The 16,526-nt window shown below is 46.5% G+C and overlaps 3 protein-coding genes across 3 annotated transcripts; 2 read left to right on the top strand and 1 right to left on the bottom strand.

Annotated features, from left to right (window-relative positions):
• The first annotated feature begins 320 nt into the window (after positions 1 to 320).
• LOC133913419 (uncharacterized) lies at positions 321 to 2,013 on the top strand. The gene has a single exon (XM_062356568.1). The coding sequence runs from the start codon at positions 451 to 453 to the stop codon at positions 1,759 to 1,761; it is 1,311 nt and encodes a 436-aa protein (XP_062212552.1). The 5' UTR covers positions 321 to 450; the 3' UTR covers positions 1,762 to 2,013.
• A 7,329-nt stretch (positions 2,014 to 9,342) lies between these two features.
• Positions 9,343 to 11,097, top strand: LOC133913417 (uncharacterized). Its single transcript, XM_062356566.1, has 2 exons — positions 9,343 to 9,518; positions 9,800 to 11,097. Exon 2 carries the CDS (start codon positions 9,814 to 9,816, stop codon positions 10,681 to 10,683), a length of 870 nt encoding a protein of 289 aa, XP_062212550.1. The 5' UTR covers positions 9,343 to 9,518; positions 9,800 to 9,813; the 3' UTR covers positions 10,684 to 11,097.
• Positions 11,098 to 13,470: 2,373 nt separating this feature from the next.
• Positions 13,471 to 15,825, bottom strand: LOC133913418 (cytochrome c oxidase subunit 6a, mitochondrial-like). Its single transcript, XM_062356567.1, has 4 exons — positions 15,635 to 15,825; positions 15,446 to 15,552; positions 15,312 to 15,354; positions 13,471 to 13,771 (listed from the first exon to the last, which is right to left on the bottom strand). The coding sequence occupies exons 1-4, from the start codon at positions 15,738 to 15,740 to the stop codon at positions 13,734 to 13,736; spliced, it is 294 nt and encodes a 97-aa protein (XP_062212551.1). The 5' UTR covers positions 15,741 to 15,825; the 3' UTR covers positions 13,471 to 13,733.
• Positions 15,826 to 16,526: the final 701 nt, after the last annotated feature.

Genomic DNA, 16,526 nt, shown 5'->3' with positions numbered 1-16,526 from the left:
AGGAAGCCGCAACCAGCCGAGATCCCCACGCTCGCAGGCCAGGCCAGGGCACAGCGCAGCGTGCCCGTTCGGATCCGGCTCGGCTCCAGCTCGCCACCCCACGCAGGCGTCCCCACGGGCACCACCGCACCAGCTATGAAACCCACGCACCGTCACTGACACGGGGGCCTCGGTGGCCGGGCCCGCGGGCCAGTGAGCGATCCCGAACAGCAGCGAAAAAGTGGCCGTGCGCGGATTGGTGTCTCGCAGCCACGGCTCGCCAGGAGCCAGCCTGGCCCCGTTCCCCACCCGATTCTTATACCACCCGCCCAACTCTTCCTCCCTCACCCCCCTCACGCATCATCGGCCATCGCCCTCGCATTGCGCCCGTCGCCGCCAGTCCAAGCGGAGCAGAGCAAATTCCGCGCGGATTTCGTGAGGTGGGAGTGGAGGTGTGGTAGGAGAAGCGCCATGGACCCGTGCCCGTTCGTGCGGGTGCTGGTCGGGAACATCGCGCTCAGAATGCCGGTGGCGCCGCCGGCCGCCGGCGCCGGCGCGGGCGTCCACCCGTCCACGTCGCCGTGCTACTGCAAGATCCGGCTCGGGAAGATGCCGGTACAGACCGTTCCGGCGCCGCTCGTGCTCCTCTCCGATGGCGGCGAGCAGGTGCCGGCGTCTGGGGCCCTGGCCGCCGCGTTCCATCTGTCGAAGGCTGACTTGGAGTGGTTCAACGGGAAGCCGTCGCTGTTCTCGTCGCGCGGGGAGGCGAGCCTGAAGGTGGCGGTCTACGCCGGCCGGAAGGGGAGTACTTGTGGTGTCAGCTCCGGGCGGCTGCTGGGGAAGGCAACCATCCCGCTCGACCTCAAGGGCGCCGAGGCCAAGCCCGCGGTGCTGCACAGCAGCTGGATCTCGATCGGAAAGCGCGCGGGCAAGGGCTCGCCTGCGGCCGCGGAGCTCAGCCTCACCGTCCGCGCGGAGCCCGACCCGCGATTTGTGTTCGAGTTCGACGGCGAGCCGGAGTGCAGCCCGCAGGTGCTGCAGGTGCGGGGCAGCATGAAGCAACCGATGTTCACCTGCAAGTTCGGATGCCGAAGCAACAGCGACCTGCGGAGGCCGGGGATGCAGCCGGAGCGCGAGGGTAGCGCGGGGAAGGAGCGGAAGGGTTGGTCCGTGACGGTGCACGACCTGTCTGGCTCCCCCGTGGCGATGGCGTCCATGGTCACGCCTTTCGTGCCCTCGCCGGGGACGGACCGTGTGAGCCGCTCCAACCCGGGCGCGTGGCTCATCCTCCGGCCTGCCGGCGACGGCGCGTGGGAGCCCTGGGCCCGCCTAGAGTGCTGGCGCGAGCGCGGCGGCGCCGGCGCGTCCGACAGCCTGGGCTACCACTTCGATCTCCTCCTCCCCGGCGTGGACCACGCCGTCCCCCTGGCCGAATCCTCCATCCCGGCATCCAAGGGCGGCAAGTTTGCCATCGACCTTACCGCCGCGCAGCCCCTCAGCCGGGGCGGCACACCGGGGTGCAGCCCGAGGGGCAGCGGTGACTTCACCAACTGGCCGCTGGGAAACTACCGCGGGTTCGTCATGTCGGCTGCGGTGCAGGGCGAGGGGCGGTGCAGCAAGCCGACGGTGGAGGTCGGGGTGTCGCACATCGGATGTGCGGAGGACGCGGCGGCGTTCGTTGCTCTAGCAGCAGCCGTGGACCTGAGCATGGACGCGTGCAGGCTCTTCTCGCACCGGCTGAGGAAAGAGCTCTCGCACCTGCAGTCTGACCTGCTCCGGTGACCCGACCCGACCACCGGCTGCCGCCGCGACTCACGAGCAAACTGTACAGAAGTAGTTGAGGCAGATGTGTGCTTTAGTGTTTAGTTTGTTGGAGTTGTTCGATTCCGGTGATCGATTAGTTGATCAAGATCACCTTTTTTGTGAGCGCGATTGTGGTGTGGTGTGATTTTTTGGTTGGTTCTTTCGATTTAGCCATGTAGGGTGTCCTGTTTTTTGGATCTCTATAATTGAGAGCAATTTGTGATCTAGAAATGTGATTTGAGTGTGCTTGATTTTGTGTTCCGCAAGAACTTGGAAAGCTTGTTCTTTCTAAGCTCCATTTCCCTCTCCATGTCGCGGCAAATGCAGGGAAACAACAAGCTCTCCTCTGCTTTTGCTCGGAAAATTGCGGCCTTTTTAGGTGCATGCGACATTGCCTCGGCAAAGGGGTTAGTAGAGCGGCAGATCAACTCAAGCAACCGAGCTTGGGAAAAAGACCTTCGAAAAGAGAGGAGGAGCGTGAGAGGCAGGGCAAAAGGACAGTAGGAGCTGTGTCTGTGGAGGCATCGGGCATGGGAATGGCAGAGGGGAGGTGGTGGGGGAGCACGGCGCGTCGCCCTGCCCCTCCGGCGTGGGCTGGGCAGTGGGCACGCCCACCACTCGTTCGCTGGAGTGTGGACCGCGCGAGCCGGGCAGTGGAGTGTGGACCGCAGCAGACGCTAGTGAGTAGTCTAGTGCTGGGAGGATTGCCGCCCCCCGCCCAGCTATTCCATTTCCTTTGGCTGTCTGCTGCTGCCGCCCCCGCTGCGGTGGCGCTGGGTCCGCCCATTCCGGGCAAGAAGGAATCCAACGCAACCAGCTTCGGTACGATACTAGCTGGAGTACGAACAAATGAAGACAGCGAAGCGAAAGCATGATGAAGGGGTGGAACCAAAATCGTCATGTTTGTTTATGATGATCGTTTCTAAGAGTTATAAGTCAACCCCTAGCTATAAGAATAGTCTGTATCATATGACACAATAGCTAACATTTCTAATAAACTACTAGCTATATTGTTCTATTAATTTAATATATTTTCATATGTTATTGATATTAAAAAATCTACATACATATTGTAATACGTTATAGGCTGACTACATGTTAGTAATTAGCTTTTTCTCCTCTTCTTATATTAAACATTAACTCTCTTTCATATAGATAAAAATATAATATCAACATATTTACAGCTAGCTGATATGGATAGTTAAAGACACCTTAAGCATACATATGATGCGAGGACAGCATGACAGATAATCTTTAGCATGCATTGCCTTTTAGTTGCTGTTTATCCCTAACCGTCATACACACCACGCTGTACATTTTGTCTATTTTCGAATCCATCCCTTCGTGGAACTTTTAATTGACACTCTAGCACAGAGGAGGCTTAATTCTTCATGCCTTTTCTCTTCTCCATATCAACGGAAAGTCATCTGAGATGCGGATTGTTTAGGTGTAGAATTACTCACTGTTTGTCGTCTCTGTCAGTGCACGAAGACCTGCATCATTAGTTTTCAAAAACACATAGCCATGGCTCGTTATAATTCCCCGGAATAACCTGCTCCGTGCGGGAACGGCGACTGCCAAGGAAAACGATGCGTGCTTCCATGCCCTTGATCACGGAGAAAACGATGCGTGCGCTGGAGGCGGCCGACGGTCGACACTTCAAGGCAGCCTAATCTGACAACTAAGGTTTATCTGGTCCCTTGAAACACACCCAAATCACGACAGCTCACGCTCGCCTGTATCATCTTAGCTAGCGACCCACCCGTAACGAAGAAGCCGATGGAAAAAAAACACACCCACGCAATGTACAATAGACGATCGACGGGTCCCAATTCGGTCCGACTCCCGACAACAAGGTGCACTAAATACCGATTAAATTTTTATTTTTTAGTAATTCATTATATATTATATATAGTTGATATGGCATTTTTTAGCTTAACAAATAGATTTTCAAATCTCTAGACCAGTCACTATATTAGGTTTTTTTTTGTGGTCTGCCACTGGACAAAGATTTGACTCCACACGCCGTTTTGCAACTGACCATTCCACGGCCAGCGGCGTGCAGTACGTGAGATGACCAGGGCTTTCAAGCCGCGCTAGGGCAGCTTGGCATGCGACAAACATGCGCAGCAAATCGTATGGCTGTCGTCAGCCCCGTATCGCGTACACGTCTCTCGCCTCGGTCCCTCGTGCCGTACCTACGCAGGACCGTCTGTGCTGCTGTAAGCCGCAGCGGCCCCACACGGCCACCATAAAACCACCTTTTGGTGCGGGTGGCGGAGGCACCAGAACTTCATTCTACCGTTCAAATTCTAATACGTATTTTATAAATATATAGAGTTTTCAACAATATTATTTTAGATGGGATACGGATACATTCGTGTATATAAATATGGTGTGCTTATATAATGGTACGTATATGTCATCTTGTAATTATAAAAAAATATAATGATAAAACCACTTGCATCATAAGAATCATATATAGACACTAGTGAAGGTAATACATTCTGGGACAACCAATGAAGAAGTTAGTTTCGGAGAAGACTAGAGTCAAATGTCTAAGCAAACATCATGTATATATGCAAACAAATTGCTCTATATGGCATGTTCCATCTTCCATACCCTATTTTCAAGTTAGAATGCAAGATTTGAGGCATATCTTTCAGAAATTCAACTTTAATCTTCAGTTGTCTTTAAATTCATCAGTCAATAATCGTCATATCAATTTGAATTATGTACCTACAAAATAAAATGACAAAGCAATCAAAACATTAAGGGCTCAAATTAGTAACTGCTTTCACTATTTCAAATATCAGAACAAAGCAGACATTACGTTTAAGGGTATGTTAGGTTGCACATTTCTCCCATCCTTACCCAATGATTGCGTTGAATCTAGAAAAGAAGCTCTTTCAGTCATTTGGTTGTCTACATTCACTATTGCAACCTAGCCTAGTAGGTACAAATATACACTCTCATACTGACTCAAGAGTGAAGCTTGAGTCGAGCTTCACTATGCAGTCTAGCCCGACGGATACAGACTCTGCATCTACTCATGTAGATGTATCTATTTGTTAATGTCACAAAATCATCTTCATACAAGTAACTAATCACAATCTTAACTCTTGCATCCGCTTATACAGACGTATCCACTTGCCAATGTTACAAAATTATTTTCATACGAGTAACTAATCACAATCTTAATTTTGCATCCTTTTATGCAGACTCAGATTCAGTCAACCAAACAGAAACTCAGCTCCGCCTATCTTACAACCAAACAAACACTATTCTTTTCAATAAATATGACTTTACTTAATCTATTTCAATGCCAACTCTATAAAATATGGTCCGGAGAATAATCACACCTAAGTAGCAGTCTAAAACACAAAGTGAGAAGAGCACACACCAGACACCTGCAACTGCAATAAGAAAACATACAATAAAAATCGATCTACTCAGCACAAGCACTCAAACACTAGAGCCTAGCATTCAGCGTCTAGTTGTTCCCTGGCCACCATCGACCATCAGTGACCTTGACGCGATGCCACCTGACGACTCACTAGACCCACCCACGCAACAAGGCTTGCCGCCTCGGCTACAAGGGCAAGCATATAGATCTCTCCCAAAGGATATATAAGTCTTGTTGATATGTGTATAGTTTCTTGTACCGAAAAAGTAATTACCTAAACAAGTAGATGATAATTAAGTGAGATTTGATGTTCCAGACCTAGGCGGTGCTAACAACCTTAAAAAATGGGTAATACCTGTTTTTATAATAACATATGAATTGTAAAGAAACGATGAATTTCTGATGCGTCTTCTTTTGTAAAAAAAGATGTGCTTTCAGACCAATAATTTTTCTTGTTAGACAGAATTAACTGAGTGGCGTTAAGCAGTTTTAAGCCGCATTTGGATAGGGTTTTCTTCTTTTTTATGTTGAAAATTATGCAACAAACTTTTCAGAACTTCTAAAATTTCTGGCAATTCAAAGAGACTCATAGCTTCTCTATCAGCAGCATAGTAAAAATAAAGAATATTTTTTTTATTAAAAAGTGTGTCTAGCTCGCAAGATTAACAAACCGAACCTACTTTCTAACTGTTAACATAACAAGCCAAGCTGAGCTAAGCTGAGTCAGCTCATTATGATAACAAGCTAGATCGAGACGGACCGAGCCGAGGGCTCATTATCCAGGCCTAGTCCGGAGCCACACGCATCAAGACGGAGATGAGCCTACAAGGATGGCATCGAGGAGAACTGGATGGCGTGGTGCGGGCGCACAGCTAGTCAACTCCACAGCCCATGGGCACGGCCGCATGCGCTTGGTTATGAGGCCGTGCCGTCTAGTCTATTTAGAGTTTTTTTTAATATTTTTATATTTTTAATTAAAAATTTAAATAAATAGATTCCTCGTCAAAAAAATTGCACCAATAGACGCCTGCAGCAGAGGGCTGCAGCCCTCTGAGAGAGCGGTTAGGCCTCCTTACTATCCCCTGAGAGGGCGGGTGACCTAACCGCCCCCTCAGAGGGTGGCTAGAGCCTGCCCGTCCGCGCGGACCCCTTACCGCCCCCTGAGAGGGCGGGCTGTGCGCCCGCGCCACGCCCACCTCCCCACCTCCCCTTAGGGCAAAAATTGAGGGAAAATCCTCATTTTAATCAAAAAAAGAGAAAGCTCTGAAGAGGGAGGAGAGGAGAAGAGAGGAGAGGAGAGTAAGAGAGCGCGGTGAAGCCCTGCTGCATTTGATCCGCGGATTTGAAGATCATTTTTCGGTAAGTTCTTGTATATTTTTATTGTTGTTGATAAATATAGTAGCACTATACGATATAGGGTTTAGAAAATGCTGTATTTAGTAGAAAATTATCAATATTACTTACGACATGGTAGGACAACAATTAAATACAGAATATTATTTGTAGTATGATACTTTTGAATATGTAGATTGTACAGAGTAATAATTGTAGGGTAGCATTGTGTGATATAGGAATTAGCACTGTATGATAACGGTATGACCTAAGATTTAGGGTTTAGAAAATGTTAGTATACTGTGAATATTAATTCCAATATGATAGGATAGCTATTAAATGTGTATACATCAATAATTCTTCAAGATGAAATTCAATGCTCCTGCCAACTTCTAAGCGCTTCCACTCACTCTTTTCTTCAAGAGGGAATCCAATGCTCATGCCTTCCTCTACCATAAATTGTCCAACCTCCATACATTGATGCACCACTCATTTATCAGATCTCTCAAGTGCAATGTCTTCTTCAGCTCCACCAAGCGCACCAAAAAAACATTGGGGATTTTCATCCCTCAAGGGATCGAACCACCGATGTGCTTCTGTGGTGACCGTTGCAGGCTTCGCGAGTCGCAGAACATCTCATACACATATGGGCTGCGCTTCTTCATATGTGCTAACTACCAATATGACAAGCCTCAACACGGAACATATGAATATCCACTGGTATAGCAACAAATATCAGCCACATCTTTGTCGATTTCACATCTTGTTCTATTTGTTCAGTCCCCTCCACCGCTCTGTGATTTTATTCAATGGCTCGACATTGAGCAAAATGAGGAACAGAAGTAGTGGGTCGACATGACCATGAGGTGGAGAAGGGAAGCTTACACACGTCGGGAGTACGAGCAACAGCAAGAGGAACTTCGCCTGAAGCGGCAGGAAGAAGAGCGCATGAGGAAGGAAACACACGACCATACCGCGGCTCAAGCTCGGGAGGTTGAGAGGGCAAGGAAGTGGGAGAGAGCCCATCGCGCTAAGGCGGCATGTCCCGATGCTCTGCGAAAGGGAAAATATCCTAGGTGCACTCAGTAGAGAGTATCTAATGTAAATCGACATGTTTCCACTCCCTAAGGTATGTTATGATTAGGAGCGACGCACTAATAAGTAGGTCTTTAGGAGCAATGCACTAATAAGTAGGTCTTTGTGCGAACCGTATATGCCACCTTTTTTTTTCTCGTCATGTCGTTGTGGTTACAGTCTCGTGTAATGTTTTTCACCATATGTTTAATCTTATGTTTGTCGCTATTCGCAACCTCATACCCACGTAATATGCTACGAGTGCTTCACATATACAATTTATTCACAAATATTGATTTTTTATCCTCCTAATAATACGTAATCTACTCCAAATTCTCGCTGACTCAGTATACCATTTTCAGTACTCCTCAACCATTTTAATTCCAAATTTTGCAAAATCCCTATTTCAAATTTTGAGCAAATACAGTAAATTTTGCAACTTTTATAAAATAATATGTCATAACCGCCCCTTGAAACGGCGCCAAGGCTGCTAACCACCCTCCTACTGAGCGGCAGGCCTTCCCGCCCCCTCAGAGGGCGGTTAGTAGCCTTGCCGCCCTCTGAGGGGGCGGTTAGGCCACCCGCTCTCTCAGGGGACGGTAAGGAGGTCTAACCACCCTCTCAGGGGGCTGCAGTCCTCTCAGTGGGCTGCAGTGTCTATTTGTGCAATTTTTTCGATGAGGATTCTATTTATTTAAATTTTTAATAAAAAAATAAAAAAAACTCGTCTACCTATCCAAACAGGTCGTGACTGCTTCGTCGTACACTTCGAGCGGCCCTTCGCGTCGTGGATCCCCCCACTGTCCTCGCTCGACGATGACTTTGCAAGCACAGGCTAGCCCATCCAAGGTCCATCAGCATCCAGGCCCATGTCTTCACGGCCCATGTTACCTTACTAGGCGTCCAATTGAAAATAAAAAAATTACAAAAAAGACATTCTTTTGAAAAAATTACAAAAAAACTATTATTGCCAGTGGGTTTAAAAAATAAATATATCACCTATCCAACGGGTGACATGTTAAAAAATAAAATACGCCGTGTTCCATTGCTCTCAAAATCAAAGCAATATTGAAATGGTCATGAGATTTTTTGAAAAAAAAAGTTGTATATTTTTATTTTTCAAACCTATCATCCGTGGGAAGTGTAACATGTACCTGTTGTCTTTCCAAGATATGATAATAGCTTATTTTTGCATTTTTTAAATAGACATCTATTTTTTATTTTCGAAATATAAAATAAAAAATTCACCCGCGAAGTACAGCTTGGGGAAGGTATCGTTTATCCAAGCAGCCAAGAGATCATGGTCTTTTCACTTGTGGAGCTGAAAGCTGTGACATGCCATTAACAACTCGCATCGAGGCCACGAAACAGTGGCCTCTCTTGCTCGGCGTCATGGCGGCCACATGACCGCCGGTGCAGCACCACCACCGCACCACCCGCGCTGCCTGCTTGGACAGTTTGACCGAGACACGTCACACGATCTGCTGCGTCGCGTGCCTGCTCAGATCAACAACGCCTGTCGAGAGGAGTGGCTCTGACACTCACCTCGCGATCAGGTGGGCGATGGCGAACATAGGCGCTAGTACCGCTGGTTTTACTCTGACCGTCGTCTTGGCTTTGTTGCAATTTATGCTCCGTACCTCTCTCTCTCTCTCTCTCTCTCTCTCTCGCTCTCGGCATTCATGGTGCCTTGGTGGTCTTCGTCCTCTCAAGTCCTTCCGAAACCGACAGCGCAAGAGAGGCAGCACTAATTAGAGCGTAAACTCGTGAAGGCGGTTTCACTTCAGGTTTCGCAGCGGCAGTGCCCTTGCGAAGAACAGCAAGGGACGCTGTAGCTTCTTCCTCGCATCCGCAGTTCCGCACCGCGCAGTTCTCCCTCTGCAGCGACCCGGGAAAATAAGCTTCCGGGAGTCCTTTCCCTCTGGTAAACACTCTCTCTTGGTGATTTTGTTTCTTGCAACTCTATGCTTCATATTTTCTTTTTCACTTGAACATAGCTGTAGAAGGAGGTGCACTTTCCATACTTCCTTGTTCTCCTGTACTCCTGTTTAATAGCCTGAACATTGTTCATCCTGTAACTACTAATTCACCTTCACAGAAAATTGATGTTTTATATGCTCGGCAATTCTCTTGCCATCCTTTCCAAAAAACGAAAAATTGATGTTCTTAAAATGTTTTCTTGGCGTCGTGCTACTGGTTGCTTAGAGCCAGCACTTCACATGGTCACCATGTTGAGGCTGCCATCCAGTAGGAACCACGGAAGCAAGAAGCTCCGGCCAAGGCACAGCTTCCAGGTCTTCCTGCTCGTCGCCGCCGGCGTCTGGATCGTGTACCAGCTGACGCATTCTTACAGCAAGCGTCGGGCAGTGGTTATGGAGACCGACGACAATAACGGCATGGACGGCGGCGAGCCGGCACGGCGTAGTCTGGGCAGGAAGGGCTTCGTCGACTTCGCAGGCCACGCGTCTGACGATGACACTGTCGGGATCAGAGGCGGGAGCGACGCCGGAAGCGAAGGCTTTGAACGGGGCGGCGCCACGTCTGATAATCCTTTGAGCAAGGCTGAGAAGGACCACGAAGGCGATGGCAGCGATATGGACGACGAACAGGCTGACGAATATGATGGTGTTGATGATACGGACGACGAACTTGCTGCTGATGAAGGGGAAGATGACAGAGGTTTCCAGTCTCAAAATGGCAACGATGCGGATGAACTGAAGACCGTGCATGGCGATACTCCGAATGGATCGAACAGAAGCATTGCTTCTTCGGTGAACGCCACTGACAGAATGCAAGACAGTGTTGTTGTTGTTCAACTGGCGAATGCGACTGACGGCTCTGCGAATGGCAGTGCTACGCCTCTCAAAGATTCTGCTCTGAAGAATGCTTCACCTCTGTACGAGTCGCTGCGTGACAAAGGAAGGCCTAGTGATCTTGCTAGGGAAGTGGTGCTTATCGATCTCGCCGTAGGGGCACCTGGAGCAGAGAACAAGAAGCTTACCAACAATTCGTCCGCTGATGAGGACCGTACGATGATCAACCAGAACGGGACAGCAGACTCTGTTACAGGGCATGGTATCTCGAAGTGAGAATGTCGCGATGCTACCAGGGAGAACTCAATTCTTACTGCAGATTAAGAGGTGTGCTCAGACAGAAAAACTGGTGTCTGTCTAGTTTTTACAAGGCATTAGGTTAGCCCCTGGTTCTTCCTGTTCAAATGTCCTGTAAGAAAGTGTTGTCACCAGCTTGTGTCTAAGTGAGGAAGATGCTACTGCCCGAAGCCTTGTTTTCTTGGTGCAGCAATAGGTTCCCGTAAAAATCTCGCCATTCCGGAACTACAGGTGACCTGAGTTTTATGATTCATTGCTAGCAATAGCAATCAACATAAAACTTGGGATTCACTAACACTCAGAATACACCCCCCACCCCCAAATGAACTTAAAACTATTTAACATGGATCCTCATTTTGGTTAGAACATAACCAATTATGTTCCGCCTTGACAACAGTGACGTGGATTTTTTTCACAAGCACAGGGCACAATCTGAAGCCACCAGAATATGTAACAAGGTTTTGATGATAATGATACCGTTTCCTGAAACTTGGCAAGACAAAACAATTGCCTTGCTTGTGACTATTGATTTTGGAGAAAAAAAGGACAAGGCATGTAACAGCTAATAACACAGTTAAAACCTGATTGTCAACACAAGAGTTTTGTTATTCTTATTTCCTGTTGCAGCAAATAGGTCTTCATGGAAAAGAAAATCACTGGAACAGCCAGATAATGTTTCAAACCATTGCACCGACTTCTGATGGCGTGCTATTCGGTAATGGTGGTCCTTCTTCTCAAACAGCCCGTCGGGACCTGCATTACAGAATTGTATGATGTATCAGAAACTGAAACAACAGAATAGTCATAATAGATAACATGAAGTGCTCTGACTCCACAAACTAGTCCAAAAATCAAAATAACGTTTACTGTTTCCAGCAAACTTATATGTTACAAAAGAACTCTTTGATTTTAAAAGCATATTTCTATCAATACATACAAGACAAAGCTGCAATGCTTTATGATGTATTATCTACTATGGTGTGAATGGCATCCGTTGCATACAACATTTGAACAGATAACTAATGTGTGACAGATGGTGAAATGAAAGGCACACCGGACACTTGACACTGCTTGTTTGAACCCCACAATTCTTAGTTCTTATGGGAGAGCACATGACTGCCAGGCGGAATGCCTGTTCTCATGGGCCATGCTAGACATGAATGGATCAAATTAAATCAAACCAAACATGAAAGAGACTAGCTCAACTGTTATCTTTTTCTACTGTATTGAGTACGGTGGCAATTCAACAGAGCACATCACCATCATGTTGGACAAAAATGCAAGAGAACTATCACCTAATAGGCCCACCAAGTGTTTAGAGCTCTCACTGCCTCACGTCTACAACAAAACAATCAATGATAGCGAAGAACAGAAGATACCAACGTTCCTCCAGAATATTAATCATCAAGCTATCAGACAGATGTATCCAATTAGTTGAACAAACCTGTAGTCCTCTGGGGAAATGACGAAATCGGTCAAATAAATGCTAGGTGATAATGTTATGAGGACCCTGAATTGAAATCTATTACACACTAAAACAATTGCTCTGCATTACGAGATATAATGCATGTATTAAACCCTAACGTCATTTCAATGGAACCATATCCGAAGGGATCGAATCAAAGAACATCAAATCAAGCAAGGAACCAGATCGAAACGGGATAGAGGTAAACAATCCATACCCCAGGGGAACTCCTTGTTGCGGATGTGCAGATAGGGGTATACCTGCACTAGCACAAGCAAAGACGAAAATCTACGCGTCAGATTCAGGCCACGGCACCTCCCAGTGGACCGACCCTGAGCTCCGCGGGTGTGCTCCGCCTCCAAATTGTCTTAGAGAACTGTCTCAATTCTGTACTTGTTGTCTGTGCAAATCTTGTTCATTCCAACTACTCCATATTCGTCGCAACTTATTTTTCTTTTTTATTTCTCCCACAGGCCACGGGGTAACAAGCTAGGGACCAAAATACACGCATCAAGGAGATTGGGAGAATACAGGGTCCCTGCTTTATTAGAGATTTGGAGCTCGAAGGTACCGATCTCTGTTGTGAGCTATGTCTTTTTGAGACGAGCAAGAGCATTAGCCAACCCCGTTGAATCGGTCCAGCCAGTTAAGCCCATCCATATCCAGAGCGATGAGCAAAGGACGGCAAGGTTTGGTTGCTCGGTGACTATCGGTGGAGGCCGGGGACCAACAGCCTCGAGAGCTGAGCTGATCATCCTCAAATCGGCGTGGCGGTGGCGTTTGAGACCTGAAATAGTGGCGCGCTCACGCCCCAGGCCGTGGTTGACCAGCGGGCTCGGATGGCGCGCACGGCCACGGCACCTCCCGCTCACCCTCAGCTCTCGCTTCAGGTTCAGGCTCTTCGTGATCACGTGCGTATGATTCCCGAGTCGTTTCACGTTACTCCGAGTTGGACGCGCACACGGAGCCCGGCCGCCCGAGGCCACGCTTGAGCGTGCATATAAAAGGCGAAGCCTACCACCAGCAAATCCATGGAACCCTCAGAATTGGGATTCACTGACACTCAGAATACCCTCAGAATCCATGCGAAGCCTACAAGCGGACTACAAGCAATCAACAAACAAATTGGGATTCACTGACACTCAGAATACCCCCCCCCCCCCACACGCACACACACAAAACTTAAATGGTTTAGCATGGACCCTCATCTTAGTTAGAAAATAACCAATTAGATTCCGCCTTGACAGCAGTGACGGGGCGGAAATTTTCCACAAGCACAAGGCACAATCTGAAGCCACCAGAATATGTAACAACCTTTTGATGACAATGATACTGTTTCCTGAAACTTGGCAAGACAACAATTGCCTTGCTTGTGATCATTGATGTTGGAGAAAAAAAAGGACAAGACATGTAACAGCTAATAACACAGTTAAAACCTGATTGTCAGCACGACTTTTGTCATTCTTATTTCCTGTTGCAGCAAATAGGTCTCAATGGAAAATAAAATCACTGGAACAACCAGATAAACTGTTAAAGCATGCACCGGCTTCTGATGGTGTGCTATTCAATGGTGGTCCTTCGTCTCAAACAGGCCATTGGGACCTGCAATACAGAATCGTATGATGCATCAGAAATTGAAACAATACAATGGCAATAATCGATAATAATGTTCTGACTCCAAAAACGAGTCCAAAAAATTATAATAATGTTTTACGGTTACTGTTGCAGATAACTTATATGCTACAGAAAAAAAACTAGTCCAAAAAAGCATATCTCTACCAATATATACATGGCAAATCTGCAATGCTTGAAACCTATATGCTTGAATGGCAATTGTTGCATACAACATTTGAACAGATTATGACAATTTTTGGAGTGAAATGAAAGGCACACTTGACACTGCTTGTTTAAACCCCCACAATTCTTAATTCTTATGGGAGAGCACACGACTGCCAGGGCAGAATGCTTATACTCATGGGCCATGCTAGACATGAGTGGATCAAATTATATAGAACCAATTAGGAAAGATAGTAGCTCAACTGTTATCTTTTCTACTATATTGTGTACAGTGGCAACTCAACAGGGCACATCATTGATGATGATAAAAACAAATTATTGCTGAACCATGCAACATAACCAGCATTCAAGATTGAGTATGCATTTCCAAACTGTATACAATGAACAGATCCCAAAAGAACTAGGGTAAGGGGTCTATAGCAGTTCATATGGCCTATGAACATTAAGGGCCTATTTGGCAAAGCTCCAACTCCAAGAATTCTTGGAGTAGGATATTCCTAGCTCCAGAAAGTCATGGAGCTAGAGCTAAGGATACACTGAAGGTGTTTAAGTGAGTCATCTTATTTACATTCTAGATTGAAAATAGATACTTAAACCACTTTATATTAACTTATAAACACCAGATCTGAGGTAAAGTTGGGAGTTGGAGCCCTGCCAAACAAGATCTAAGAACATGATGCATGTGCAATCAAGTTCAACTTCTATCCAAATCACAGTAATTTGTTTTGAAACATGGAATCATGTGACGATCCCTTTCTGGAATGTAAAAAATTTGCCAACATTCAAGATTTCCAGCTAAGCAATCATTTTTTCCCTCTTTTTTTGAGATGAGCTAAACCCATTTTATTGCCACACGCACGTCATATACGAACGGACAACCTCTTGTACTGTCATAAGGGAGAAACTAAGGTACCTATCCATTCAACCTATTTATTCCCTACTAGAACAACGTTATTATCACACGCAAGAGAATGATCGCGTAACACACCCACCTAGCGTTTAGACCTCTCATTGCAATGTTGCTCTAAAACAAAACAATCAATGATAGCAGAGAACAGAGGATACCAATGTTCAGGAAGCTATCAGGCAGATGTATCCAAGTAGTTAAGGAAATCTATAGTCATGTAGGGAATGACGAACTTTGTCAAATAAACGCTACGTCATAATGTTATGAGGACCCTGAAATGCAATCTATTACACATTGAAACCAATGCACTGCACTACGAAATCAAGTATTAATCCCTCACGTCATTTCAATCAAACCATCTCCGAAGGGATCGAATCCAAGAACATCAAATCAAGCAAGGAACCAGATCGAAAGGGGGCAGTGGTAAACAATCCATACCCCAGGGGAACTCCTTGTTGCGAATGTGCAGATAGGGGTATGCCTGCACCATCACAAGCAAAGACGAAAATTCTACGCGTCAGATTCAGGACATATCTAGCTCGGATTCAAAGAACTCAGGAGCAAGATCTAACCGGCGGCTCATCGAAATGGGGGTGGCCCTTGGAGAGGTTGTACGCCGCCAGGAGGGTGCAGGTCACGATCCCAGCGTAGGTGATCTTCTCCCACTTGGCCGTCTCATCTGCCCAAACCCAAATCAAGAACAGATCGGGAATCGCAAAGAAAAAGAGGACAACGGGAAGGCGAGAGCGAGATGTACGCACGGGCATCGTCATGGACGGAGGAGGACATGCGGCGCCTCGCCGGTGCGGCGACCTTGACGCGCGCCGCCAGCGACCGGAGGCCGGATTTCGCCGCCGCCGAAGCCATGGGTGGTGGCGCCGCTGGTATTGGAGAACGGGTGGAGAGTGGTTGACCTGGTTGATGCCCACCTTTTTTTCTTTAATCCGCTGGTTTTGGTGGGCTTCGCCGTTCGGTCACTTTTTGGGCTGTGGGCTTCATATTCGTCGGCTCTGCGGAAGTTTTAGTTCCCTCAAATTTTTAAATTTTTCTAATTTTTTTCCAATCTCCGTTCCCGATCGAATCAGTTTTTTTATCCATCCTAATAACGTAGCTAGCTTATATTTTATTACAGTAATTTTTAATTAATTGTATTTACATGAACTCTTCATTTAGGTATTTGATTTTTAGAATAATTTTTCTAACACTATATTTGATATGATCATTCTTTTTTCTATTCTAACCAAAATTTTAATTATTATTTATTTTATTTTATTTAAATATTTTACTTCCCAAGCTGCATGAAAATCAAACCGATAATTTTTCATATTTTTAATTCTAAATTTAGCTATTTATTAATCATATTTGATATAGTAATTTTATTGTCTTGACAGCAAACATATAACACTCAAATAATAATATAATCTATAATATTATCCCGGCCTGTGCATCGCTATCTCGGACACGAAGTAGTATTGAAATCTCAAGGGCTCTGTTCCTGGCAGCAATTACAACCCGTCCAACTCCGAACAACATTAGCACAAACGCCGTGGATTCACGGCTGCTAGCACCCGTCAAAAGCCTCCACGGTCCATGTCGCTCGTCCTTGTCGATTACACGATTACACGGCGTCGAACAACATCCTTTTCGTGGCCT

The sequence above is a fragment of the Phragmites australis genome, chromosome 3 (genome assembly GCF_958298935.1).
Source record: "Phragmites australis chromosome 3, lpPhrAust1.1, whole genome shotgun sequence".
NCBI classification, from domain to species: Eukaryota; Viridiplantae; Streptophyta; class Magnoliopsida; order Poales; family Poaceae; genus Phragmites; species Phragmites australis.
Note: the sequence above shows the minus strand (reverse complement) of the source record. Positions and strands in the feature narration are given on the sequence as shown.

Excerpts from the sequence above, each read along its gene's own strand:
- LOC133913419 (XM_062356568.1), top strand. The coding sequence starts at position 451 with ATGGACCCGTGCCCGTTCGTGCGGGTGCTGGTCGGGAACATCGCGCTC.
- LOC133913417 (XM_062356566.1), top strand. The coding sequence starts at position 9,814 with ATGGTCACCATGTTGAGGCTGCCATCCAGTAGGAACCACGGAAGCAAG.
- LOC133913418 (XM_062356567.1), bottom strand. The coding sequence starts at position 15,740 with ATGGCTTCGGCGGCGGCGAAATCCGGCCTCCGGTCGCTGGCGGCGCGC. Across the intron at positions 15,355-15,445 it reads CCCATTTCGATGAGCCGCCG|GCATACCCCTATCTGCACAT; the intron begins GTTAGATCTTGC and ends GTGATGGTGCAG. Across the intron at positions 13,772-15,311 it reads CAACAAGGAGTTCCCCTGGG|GTCCCAATGGCCTGTTTGAG; the intron begins GTATGGATTGTT and ends TCTGTATTGCAG.